Here is a 13,232-nt window from a genome sequence, read left to right on the forward strand (position 1 = left end):
ATCCTGAGTGCCTGGCATTACAAGTGTGCACCACTTCTCTTAGCTCGTGTGGCACTGGGGATCAAAGTGTGGGTTTAAGGTACACCAGACAGGTAATCTACCAACTAATATCCACAGCTCCAAACAGCATACAGTTCTGCAGTTCCTCATCCACAACCCTCCAGATGATAAATTTCTTTTTATAAAGTACCTGACCACTTGACCAGTTTTAACACAAAATCAGAGGACCAAGAATTTTCTACATTTTTCATTATATTTAGGAAAAAATTGTAACTGGAAACTAAGGTAAGTCATGCAAACTGAGTGAGAATTTAAAGTCCTGTAAAAACTTGGTGGCAGCACTTGGAACCACTGCCCAGGTCAAGTCTAAGACGTCTACAATGCTGGAATGTAGAGGACATAGTGTGGACATCAAGGCAGAGAGAGCATCCCACCCTCTTGAAAAAATTAGTCAGTCGCAAAATTAAGATGTAAATGATCAAAGTAAAACAAAGAATTGACTGATACCATCAAAACATACACACAGCAAAGTCGAAGGACAAGTCAAAAAACTAAGATGAAAAAAATAATTACCAGCCCGGTGGTGGTGGCGCACGCCTGTAATCCCAGCACTCGGAAGGCAGAGGCGGGCGGATCTCTGTGAGTTCGAGGCCAGCCTGGTCTATAAGAGCTAGTTCCAGGACAGGAACCAAAAGCTACAGAGAAACCCTGTCTCGAAAATCCAAAAAAAAAAAAAAGAAAAGAAAAAAGAAAAAAATAATTACCATGCCAGGTGGTGGTGGCACACATCTCTAATCCCAGCACTTGGGAGGCAGAGTCAGCTGGATCTCTGAGTTAGAGGCCAGCCTGGTCTACAGAGAGAGAGCTCCAGGACAGCCAGGGCTACACAGAGAAACCCTAAACTAAAATGGGAAAAATAATTACCGATGTTTTCAAGCTAACAAAATTTTCAATGTAAAGATTAGAAAACTCAAACAACAGTGATATATGTAAAAAACATAGAAATTCTATTGTGAAGTACTGAGTAATCAGCCATATAATCTACAGCAACTGGAAAATGTGCCAGAGACAACAATAACTCCCCCACCAAAACAAGCATACACAAATCCAAATAAACAAGTAGTAAGTACACAGTGCTGCGGGAGATTGAATAGCACCACGTCCTTGATTATATGCAAATCAGCTGAATACCCTGATAGCTTGGCTCAACGAAAGTACTGGTTGCCTGCCTGTTTCATTTAATCGCTGACGGCATCTTTAAAGCCATGAGTACCCTCTTCAAACGCAGGCCTTGGAAATAAAATAATATATGGAAGAACACACAGAGGAGCTAACACACACTGCCCAGCCCTCCTGATAACAACTCTGTCAAAACTCAGGCAGCTGCTCTTCTACTTTACAGACACACTCTGAATAGCTTAGGCCTATAGAAGTAGCAGCACCAACTTCATCCTGAGCACTCTAAACCCATTCAGTTTGCATAAACAGTCAGATTAGAAGGCAAGACTTACCCACAGAAGCCGAGCTTTTTAGAACTGACTCCTTTGGCGCTCCCTTTTCAATTCGCAATGTGGCCCACTGTTCAAAACAAGAAGCATTCATTGAAACTCTTCCATAGACACACACAAACACAGAAACATACAGAAGTGACATTGAAAACTAAGTCTGTGCACCGTCTGAACTAGGGAGATGCCCCAGGGAATCTCTGAGATGTTCTCTTGCTAGGGTGAGGGCTAGTTATGGTTTAAGTTTAAATCACTTTGCTTAAGAGATCCAGAAAACAAAAAAGCCTCTAGCCTGTAAGCCAGATAACTTCCTGGAGTGTTGGGGGCTGCTGTCCATGTAAGATGACAAGCCACGTGTTTTCACATCTGTAACAAAGTTGGTTGCCCCAACTTCACAGGATGAGCTTGATCACACATCGCAGGAGGAACGCAAGTCAGGACTCTCATTGGGATGTATGCTCACCCCAGAGTGGAGCAAGGTGAGAGACCGTGCCTCCTCGGGTTCCATAAATACCAGACTAACTCTCTGCCATTCTCTGGGAATCCCAGGTATGAACTTGGCCAGTATTTAATAAAGTTTGCTTCAAATTCAGCTCAGAAATGTGGCAGTGGTCTTATTTCACCCAGTGGATTAACACAGGTCTCCTTTGTGCACTTAGAGTTGTCACTGATGATGGCCTACTTCTTGAGAAAGCTGTGAAGCTTGAGGGGCAGAAAAACAGGCTATGGTTTCAACAATGTCTGGTTTGGAAAAGATCAACCAAATCCCAAACCAACCCCGGGGGCAGGGAAAAGTATGTGAGTCTTTGGGTGCTATGTTGAAAGACACCCACTTGCACTTTTTGGGGGTTTGTTTGTTTGTTTGATTGATTGATTTTTGAGACAGGGTTTCTCTGTATCTTTGGAGCCTGTCCTGGAACTAGTTCTTGCAGACCAGGCTGACCTCGAACTCACAGAGCTCCACCTGCCTCTGCCTCCCCTCCCCCCCAGCCCCAGTGCTGGGATTAAAAGCGTGAGCCACCAAACTGGGCTTTCAAGATGTTTTTAATGACCACTTTAGCTCTTGTTTCAGCTACCAAAAGTCAGTGTCCTCTAAGTTCCCATGAGAAGGGTCCTGTGCTAATAGGGTAACATGGTAGGTGGAGAGGGGAGCACATTTCCTGCAAGGACACGAATGCCCATCCTTGCACTAAAGAAGATACTAAGGTAGGTTTTTCATAAAATAGCCAAGAGTGACCTTGAATTTAAAAAACACAACAATCAAAAACCAGAAACTAAACAACTAAAGTCAGTTCCTGGAGCAGTCTAGGCAGATACTTTACTGCTGACCCCACCCCAGTCCCTGGGCACAGGACTTTCCCGCCTCCACCCCCCCCCACCCCTCCCCCCCCCCCCCCCCCCCCCCCCGGTTTATGCAAGCCTGGAGATTAAATCCAGAGTCTCACACACTGCAAGGCAAGCACTCTCCCACCTGAGCTACAGTCTGCCCTCTCTTCATGCATTTCTAATATTATTACCACTATAACTTAAAAGGAGCAAATGGATTTTATTTTTTCAGCAAGAATTTAAAGACTCTGCAGATACTGGTGCCCCACGCTTTCTAGGTGATATGGGTTTTGAGTTTAAAATTTAGCAATTAAGGGATAAAGATGTAGTGATAGAGTGATTGCCTAGTTCAATCCTCAGCAGCACATAGATGATAGATAAACAGACAGATAAACAGCTGGATAGAAAGATAGACAGACAGACAGACTGATAGATGATAGATAAACAGACAGATAAACAGCTGGATAGAAAGATAGACAGACTGATAGATGATAGATATACAGATATGTAGATGGTAGGTGGCACACCTATACATGCATAGATAATAGTGAATTGATACACAGATAGATGATAGATTAATAAACAGATAGATGATACATAGATGACAGACAGACAGATGGAAACATAGATAAATAGGTTTATTTTTAAAACCAATAACAATGATATCTAAGACTACAGTCCAGATACTAATATCTGTGTTTGTTTTTTTTTTTTTTCTTTCTGAGTCAGGATTCCTTTGAGTAGCTCTAGCTGTCCTGGATCTCACTCTGTGAACCAGGCGCTGGCATCGAACTCAGATTGGCCTACCTCCGCCTCCCAGTGCTAAAATTAAAGGCGTGCGCCACCACACCCAGCCTAGACACTAAAGTCTAAACAGACTATCTGAAAGGAATGGGAAAGGGCAAAATAAGAGGTAAAATGCACTGTGATGATTATAATCATATATAAGCACCCATTAAGGGATGAAAAGACAGATTTATTAATGTACAAAAAGAAACTCGAAAAACTCAGACATCCATCTTAAAACAGAGAAATTCAACATTTATTTTTCCAATAAGCAAGAGAATAAGCAGCCTAGAACATAGCACGAAGGTCAAGGAGCAAGACTCCAGCAGGACCATACACAGCAGCGCAGAGCCAAGCAGGAGACGGCCACCTAACTTAGAACATCTAAAGAGAGAGGCCCAGTCCTCCAGGCTTCCAGTCACCCCTCATTACCAATAGACCCAGTCTTCACCTGGGTGCCTTTCTCTTCTTGTTTGGGGGAGAGGCATTAAACTCTGGGCTCCCATCTTTTCTCACCTGAAGAAAAGGTGAATTTCCATAGCTTTCCCCTAAAGCTTTGACATCTATTATCACTTGAAAAAAAAGTCAAAGATCATATAAAAAAATCTGTGTGAACAATCAATCATTATTATTCTTAGAACTCACCTTTCTATTGTGGCCAACTGATTTTATATTTCGTACCAAGGCACCTTAGACTAAAGAGTTAGGGCATACTAAAGATGTGAGCATTTTTAATTTTAATGACGTAACACTTTTAGCAGATAAGCACTCAATTATGTACCCTCTAAAATTCACATGTTAAATATAGAAGGTTTATATTTGGAGAGCAGATCTTTAAAAGATGTGAGTTGGTTAAAATGAAGCCGTTAAAGTGAGCCCTGATAAGTAGTCTAAGAAGAAATCTGGACTACCAGAGATAGTGCTACAGAGATGGTTCAGTGGGTTAAAGCATTTGCCCTGCATGTGTGAGGATTTGAGTTCAAATCCCAAGGGCCCCCATAAAGCCAGATGTGTTGGCAAGCATCTATAATCCCAGCTCTCCTATATTCTATGGGAGGTAGAAACAGGAGAATCCACAGAAGGTAATAACTTCATGCTAACTTCCATGCTAACATCATAAAAATCAGACTCAAAGATAAGAAATTTGAGAATACATTAGGTTTCCCCATTGGAGAGCACCAAGGGTCTGCAAAAACCATTCAAGATAAGCAAAACTGTTCAAGGTTAAAGGAACAGCTCTTCAAAGTCAATAGGAATCTGTGTAGACAACCGCCTGGGAATCTGTGTGGGAATCTGTATAGACAATCGCTTTGGAATCTGTGTAGACAACCACTTGGGAATCTGTAGAGACAACCACTTTTCAGTGTGTGCTTATTCACCACTGAAAACCAAGAGGCACTGCAGCCTGCCTGGTGTCAGGGAGAATTTGTCTTCCTATTATTTCCCAGCTGAGACTTTAAGCTCTCTGGGAATCTGTTTCATCATCTCTCTAAGGAGGGTCAATACTAAAGGTGACAGTAAAGATTAGTGAGCCAGGCAGGGTTTGACTCACATCTGTAAGTCCAACTACTTGGGAGGCTGATACAGGAGGATCATAAATTCAAGGCCTGCCTACACAGCTAATAGCTAATTCTAGGGATCTAAAGGCCAGGCTGCACAACTTACTGAGTCCCTACGTCAAAATACGAGTTAAATGAGGACTGGGGAGACAGAGCAGTGGTAGAGAGCACTTGCCTAGCACATGCAAGTCCTTGGGTTCAACCCCCAGGATGAGGACGTGGATGTGTGGGGAAGCATAGAAGGAGAGCAGCTACCTGGTGCTACCTGGAATACTAGGCAATTCTGGTGGATTGCTCCTTCCTCACACACCTCACTTGGTTTAGGTCCCCTAGACCATCAGTGTCTCTCCCAACAAGTCACTGTTTGTCTTCTACCAAGCCAGCTTCTCCACTCATGGGGGAGTCCCAGGACGGTTCTTCTGGCATTCTCAGAATGCTTCTGCCTCAAGATCATGCAGACAAGAGGACCCTGATTACAGAAGCAGCTTTAACATCCACTGCTACACCCCACCTCAGACTTCAAGCCCCAAGGAAAGCTAAAAAAGCATGGATCTATTGAGTTTCTCACCACTTAATTTCCAAAGTCTGGAGGGGGAAATTCACTAAAGTTTATTTCAAGCCAGATTTAAAAAATAAATTGCATGTATTTCAAACTATGGAGATAAGGATACCTTAAATTTTTTCTTTTATCTTTTTTTGAAAATTTCATATTTGAATACCATATTTACATCACTTTCACCCCATCTTTTTCCACTTTTCATGTTCCCCACCATTCCCTCTCAATTTCATGACCTCTTTAATTACTAGTGATATATTGCATTAGTGAATATATATTCATATATATGTGTCCCTATATATACATATATGTGTGTGTATGTGTGTGTATATATATATGTATATATATTCCTGCCTCTACCTCCCAAGTGCTGAAATTATAGGTGTGCACCACGCTGCCCAGTTCATGTAGTACTAGGAATCAAACCCACAGCTCTGCGTGTACCAAGACAGCACTCTACCATCTGAGCCACATCCCCAGCCTTCAAGTCTGATTTTCAAACAAACCCAAAGGTTGCACAATTCTAAGATTCTCACCCTAGACATTACAACTTCTAAAACTTTATGCTGTAACGAGTCAAGCATTGACTAAAGATGAGGAAGGAGACAAGGAAAATGAATAAAATCATATAAAAATTCAAATTGTAAGGTTTATAAAAGTAACAGCTAGCTCTTATCTGTAACCAAATGGAACTTCTTGGCAGAGTCCATCATATTCACAGACTAAAAATCCTGGTTCTGGATTCAAACTGAAAACCTAATTCTTCCCCCGACAGCTGAATGCTGCCGAACTCCTGCCCTAAATCAATAAGAATGGCAGGCCCCTGCAAAATAAGATATGAAAACCCAGCTTTTCGTTGTTGCCAATTGCTCATTATAAACAGCCTGGGCCTTCCAGCACACTCATTTGTCCAGCATCAGAGAGAGCATCTCTCTTGGTATACAAACTTGGCGATAGGCTCCTGGGAATTATGGGCACACCTCTTTCAAAGGATGGAAAACTCTTCTGTGAATGGAAGAGAGAGTAAAGAGATGAGAGAATGCTCTCCATACCAAGAACATGTATTCATATCTAAGGACACCTAGCAACCAAGAAAGCAGCATGCAGTAGATGCTCAAAAAATAATTATTATGCAAGCACATATGTAAATATATATGTGTATAATAGCAATATATAAAAATAATAATGTAATATAAATATATAAGATTTACAGGCATGTAAATAATATGTAATTATATATAGTACATAATGATATATAATCACATACAAGTTATAAAGAATAATAATATAATACAATAAATAAATGTAACAATTTTTAAGATTAGAAGTATTTTCTTTAAAGAAAGAGACAAATCAAGAAAAGTCAATGCCCCTCACTACCTCAACGCCACACTGCAAGGGATCCAGTCCTCCTTAATGACAGAGAAGGAGGAAAGGAGGAAGGAGAGGAGACATCAAATGATAGCTCACAGAACGTGACGGCTACTAGAATCTGTGGGCATGTACAACTCAGCATGTGTGCAGGTCAGAGGACAACTTGCCATGGTCACCTCTCTGACTCACCATGTAGGTTTCAAGGACCAAACTCAGGTCGTCAGGCTAGGTGATAAGTGCCATTTCACCAGGCTCCTGAACCTGGCCTCAAACTTACAACAGCCTTCCTCAGCCTTTTGAGTGTTGAGATCATAAGTGCGACCACCGTGCCAGACAAAGGAAACGTTAGTTTTTCTAACTTCAGGCGGGTGTTTATAGGGCTTAACAGATATGCGTTAGCAGATAGAAAGATTTTGCTCTGTTTCCACCTAAAATCTCTCAGCATCTATTTATTCCTTGTACACAGTGATGGGTTTCATAAAGACATCTTCATTCAGATGCAGCATCTACTCTGACCATAATCCTCACATATCTGCCCTCTCTCCCTTCACCCTCTGCCACTAGCTTCCTCCCCAGAGTCATTTCTGCTTTCATGCCCATATATATGTGTGTGTGTGTGTATATGTAGATAGATAGTTCATGTATTATATATGCATATATATAATAAATTTCATTTATTAAAGTGAACAGGTAACAATTAAAATAATAACTCTTAGATTCTCATAAAAGCCAAAATTAATCATAATAATAATAATACTTTTTTCATTTTAATTTTTTAGACTTACTAATTTTACGTGCATGGTGCTTTGCCTGCACATATGCCTGTTCACCACATATTTAGTGCAAGAGGAGCCCAGGAGAGAGCATTGGAACCCCTTGGAGTTGGAATCACAGCCCAGGTGGGTGCTGAGACTAGAACCCAGTCCTCTGGAAGAGCAACCAACACCTTTTTAGCCACTGACCCACCTCTCCAGTCCCAATAGTAACAATTCTTATGAGCCATCAAGAGGGCTCAAGGATGTTTTTTCAAGACAAGGTTTCATGCTGCAACCTAGGCTGTCCTCAAGCTCCGAGCAATCCTCCTGTCTCTGCTTGCCAGACTTGATAGGATGACACATGTGGTTTCAGTGAACTACCCTGACAGTATAACAAGTCCCCGCAGTAAGCAGAACTACCCTGACAATATAACAAGCCCCACAGTAAGCAGAGCTACCCTGACAATATAACAAGCAGACATCCACACCCAACTCAACCTCCGGAACCTGAGTGTGGTCATTATAAAACCATCTACCAACACTAAGAAAACTAAGGTAAACACACAGCGGTAAGACTAAATGCTCTTTTTAAAAAACACATAGTCAGGCAATATGGAGCACACCTTCAATCCCAGGACTACGGAGGCAGGCAGGCAGATGTCTGTGGTTTGCTTGTTTGTTTTCTTGTTAGTTTCTTGAGACAGGGTCTCATTGTGTATCCCTTGCTGCCCTATGACTTGATATATACCCAAATTGGACTCATATTCAAAGTTCCTCCAAGCCAACTAAAGTTAAATAATGAGAATTGTATGTGTGTGTGTGTGTGTGTGTGTGTGTCCCAAGAATATTCTTGAGACAACCCAGAACCAAATTAACTGAGCACTTACTGGGCAATAGGAGTAACAGAGGTACTGGGTCTATAAAATTAACTTTGTTGACTGTTGATATACAGAGAACTGAACATGTTCCAAGACTAAACGATTCCATAGGAACTTATTCTTACACTGGAGAAAGCGATCCACTGCAGTCAGTCTAGCCTCTGGGAAGTGGCTGAGACAGTTAGCACTGTTCTGAGGGAAGGATGTTAACCTGGGGTCATACCTTTCTTCCCTGATGAGTGCCTATTAGGAGCTCCAGACAGCCATGACCGACAATCAGCCGATTCACAAAATGAATCTCTACCTAAATCCTGTATATGTCGAACACCCCTAATCTAATAGCTGGCAGTGCAGATGACTGCTCACATTGGCTCCTACCTACTGTCCAAGATTAACAGTATGTCTGCTTTAACTAGAACAGCATTCCTTACGAGAAGTTAGGAGGCAGGAGACATAAAATATCAGACGGTATCAGCATCATTGAGTGAAAATGCCGTGAGACTCGCTGCTTTGCACATCAACTTAGAAAACTAATGACAAGTTCTGGAGATGGCCAGGCATGAAGACCTGTCTCCGTTCCCAGCATCAAATGAAACTGCAAGCAGTGTTGCATGCTTGGAATCCTAGAACTTGGGAGGTGGAGACAGGAGGTTGGGATAGGCAAGAGCATCCTCAGCTACACAGCAACTCAAAGACTGTTTGGACCACATGAGATCCTGTCTCCCAAAAAAGGGTCTTTTTTTAATAAAAGAAAGAAAGAAAGAGAGAGAGAGAGAGAGAGAGAGAGAGAGAGAGAGAGAGAGAGAGAGAGAGAGAAAGAAAGAAAGAAAGAAAAGAAAAGAATGTAGACTTCCTTTGAAGACAAACTTCCCCAATTATCAAGAAACTCCCCTCTGACACTAGGTGAGGAAGCTCACATCAGTAATTCAAAACATGAGCTTGGGGGCCAAGACCGTTTGAAGTCAGTTCAGATGGCAGATTGACTCATATACTGAGTTCTGAGTTCCAGGTTAACTTAGGGTATAGTGTGTGTGTGTGTGTGTGTGTGTGTGTGTGTGTGTGTGTGTGTGTGTGTGTAGTGGGGTTGGGTGTATGCATGTGCTGTGTATATACATGGTCTGGTATGTGTAGTATGTGTGCTGTGTGTGTGTATATGTATATATATATATGTATGTATGTATGTGTGTGTATATATACACACACACACACACACCTGTGTATGTTGTTTCGGTTTAAGCTCATACACATGTGCAGAGAGTGAGACCATCTGTAGAGTTTCTTTCTGTTCTACATGGAAAACTTGGGGCCCTGTCAAACAAACTCAAAGTCAGAGCCTGGCCTGCCAATCATCTTATCAAATATAGTAATTTACCAGCTGAGAATGGCTAAGTGGTAACTCTCTCCTTGCTGTATCTTTAGCTGCCCAGGAAAGATTAAAGCAAAAAGGCAGTAATAAGCACCTAGAAGCAATGTGTGTGATTCCCCTTATCTCGCTCTCCAAATGGCACTGCTACCCAGGAAACCAGCTCAATCATTTCAGGAGCCCGGTGGAAAGGATCATTCGCTGTGGTGTGAGCATGCTAGAAAGTCTAACAGAGGGAGGAACACACTCAGAGCACAGCGTGACCACAGAACAGACAACTGCTTGCTGGCAAGGTGGTACACACTTCTTAGGTCAGTGTTTGGGAGCCTGAGGCAGCAGGATCCAGAGTTCGAGGCCAGACTGAGCTGCATAGTGAGATGCTATCTTGGAAAAAGCAATAGAGAATGGCAGACTGGAGATAAAGAATCTAATACAGCTCCAAGGATTCAGCAAAGATGTAGCCACAAAGAAAAAGTCCAGAGCAAAGCAGTAGCAGGCAGCCCTGCGGCAGAGATAGACATCTAGGAAAAGCAGTAGCAGGCAGCCCTGGGGTAGAGATATACATCTAGGAGCCACTCCTTTACTAAGAAGAGACAGAGCCAAATCCTACAGGAGGATAAAAAGTACAGGCCAGAAAAAAAAAAAAAAAAAAAAACTCACAGTTGTGAGTGGTAAGAAGCTGGAGAAACAAAGACAGCCAACTCTAAACAACCCTACCATTCCCTTAATCGCACCAAACACACAGGGCAGCTAATAAACAGGCACCCTGCTAGGTACCCACCTATTTTTGCTTTTAAAAAGAACTTTGTGGGGCGGTGGTGGTGCACACCTCTAATCCCAGCACTTGGGAGGCAGAGGCAGTGGATCTCTGTGAGTTCGAGGCCTGTCTAAGAGCTAGTTCCAAAGCTACAGAGAAGCCAGCTAGGGCTCCAAGAATGATAACCTGTCTCAAATCAAACAGACAGACGGATGAAAATGGTATGCAAATAGGTGTTGGTACTCCTATTAGGTAGATGAATGCAATGAAGTACTGGAATCAGATGACCTCGTTAGATCAGATACTGGGAAACAGGGGTGAGAGTTACCAAATCTAGGCAAATCTGTACAGTCTACAGGGCCCCTCTCCATTAAGACCACTGTCTGCCGCGCTGAATTCAAACGAATCTTGGAACGCTGAGTCTCCTGGCACTTGCCTCCCTGCGTGGAGAGGCCTCCGGAATTTTACTAAAGACTTGTATAAAGTTAAGCTGAGGTCTTCCCTCCAGCCTCCACTGGTCACACCTAACATCCTTAGGGGAATTTGGAAACACACCCTAGGCCAAGCTGAGGTCCAAGAACCTTTGTGATAGTATGTCAGTGTCCCTGGTTAGATGAAAATCCCTGTGACTCCAATAAATAAAGTCAGATTCTTTTTCTGCCACCCAGCCACTAGTGTCTTATCTTGGGCATGAAGTGAAACAGGATCTCTGTAGGCACAAAAGGACCTCTGAAACCTGAGGCTGTAAAAACTCACAACGAAGTGACTGACAGCTTGCAGGCACGCACAGTGGGCAATGAATCTGCTGATACAGCAAAGGGCTGTCACAGAGAGTTTATCTAGTGAGTGGAGCTAGTGATGACAGAGCCCAGGGGCAAGGGTTCCTCTGAGGTGGGTCGCTGTCTTTCTCACTAAGGCAGACCAGGTTCCCACTCCATCTCTACCCCCACCCCGGCCCCAACGTCCCACCCCGACCCTTTGCTCAAAAGGCTCCCACCGTTCAGGCTCCCTAAGTTCTCAGAGCAGTCAGGGCTCCACATCCTTCCCCAGTGCTCACCTCCAAGGTTTTCACCAGGATCTTCATGTAGACCTCCGAGATGCCTAGAGATAATCCGAAGACCGAGGGCAACAGGATGAGGCCGACTACCAGCGTCAGCCAGGTGGACAGGAGCTTCACCGCCAGGTCAGTGCCCTCCATGTCTCGGCACGCCCTCTGGGAGACGTCCCCAGGAGGTCCGGGCGCAGTAGAAAGATACCCGAGTCCTGGGCAGCCCAGCGCAGCTCGGAAAATACAGCGTCCGACCCGGAGCCGGGCTCCGGGGAGTCAGAGCCGCCCGCCTCACTCCCTTCAGCTCTGCGGAGCGAAGAGAAGAGGGAGAACTCTCAGAACTACGGCGATCTCCTTCCTTCCTCCTCTGGGGTCCCCGCTGTCCCAAGGGCTAACTCTCCACTAGAGGCCCAGGCCAAGCTGCGGTCACACCGCTGCGGGAGCAGATCTGAGTGTCGGGAGAGAAGACCCAACTGGCGGCGATCTAGGGGACACCCTGGTTAGTGCGGTCAGAGCTCACGAAGGCAGCCAGGAACGTGCCCCACCCCGGGCCTGATTTCCTCCGGGGAGCGATTGCGACAACCCCGCAGTGACTCACCGAGGCCCTGGGGCAGTGAGGATCCCTGCAGGTTCCCTGTGCCTTGGCGTGGGCTGCGGGCTATGCGGGTAGCAAGCCACTGGCTTGCTTTCGGGTGCCGGGAGCCCCTTTTACTGCACTCTGTCCTTGCCCCACCCCACTCGCCACCCAACGGGGAGCTCCCTGGCACGACTGAGTCCCGGGGGCACGCTGCCTTGTGAGCCGCTGCCTTCCGTCCCGCCTCTCCCCCGCCCCCGTGCACTGCACTCCCAGCAAAGGTCCTTTCGGGAGCAGACTTTCCATCTTCACCCACAGAATCTAAGGTCTCCCGGACACTGCGGAAAACCTTGTTTTGTGAACGTGCAAAACGACCTCGTAGGAAAAGCTTTCCGTAGGAAACTGCAGAGCAAGCGTGAGCAGTCACGGCCGCTCCTGGCTCCCCCACGCCTCCTTCCTTACCCAGCCAGCTGCAGGGCTGAAACCTACCGGGCTGGAAAGGAGAAAGCGCGTTCTTTCTCCACAAGCCTCCTTAATCACTCTGCCAACACCTCCCTGGCACGGAAGAGACCCAGAAGACCGGAGTGGCAGTGTCGCAGGACTGTAATTCCAGCATTTACACTCAGGAATCTGAGATTGAAGAGGAGACGGTACTGGGCTGTGTGGCGTTCCAATAGTCAGCCTGGGGCTAAATAGCCAGACCCTCTTTCTTTAAAGGGCAAGCAGGGAGGGGGCTGTTTGTCACTCCCCT

General features: G+C 44.6%; 1 protein-coding gene across 2 annotated transcripts in view; it reads right to left on the reverse strand.

Moving 5' to 3' along the window:
• Gpat3 (glycerol-3-phosphate acyltransferase 3) overlaps window positions 1-13,071 on the reverse strand; it is a 49,892-nt gene extending 36,821 nt beyond the window's left edge. Inside the window, exons 1-3 of one of the 2 annotated variants that reach the window (XM_057773191.1) lie at window positions 12,971-13,071; window positions 11,917-12,213; window positions 1,512-1,578 (exon numbers count right to left, since the gene is read on the reverse strand). In XM_057773191.1, coding sequence (XP_057629174.1) covers window positions 1,512-1,578; window positions 11,917-12,057 — 208 coding nt within the window. In that variant the 5' untranslated portion in view covers window positions 12,058-12,213; window positions 12,971-13,071. Of the gene's footprint in view, window positions 1-1,511; window positions 1,579-11,916; window positions 12,214-12,505; window positions 12,631-12,970 lie in introns of those variants that run through there. The other variant, XM_057773190.1, reaches the window with a different exon arrangement.
• Window positions 13,072-13,232: the final 161 nt, after the last annotated feature.

This window comes from Chionomys nivalis, chromosome 6, assembly GCF_950005125.1.
Source record: "Chionomys nivalis chromosome 6, mChiNiv1.1, whole genome shotgun sequence".
Lineage (NCBI taxonomy): Eukaryota > Metazoa > Chordata > Mammalia > Rodentia > Cricetidae > Chionomys > Chionomys nivalis.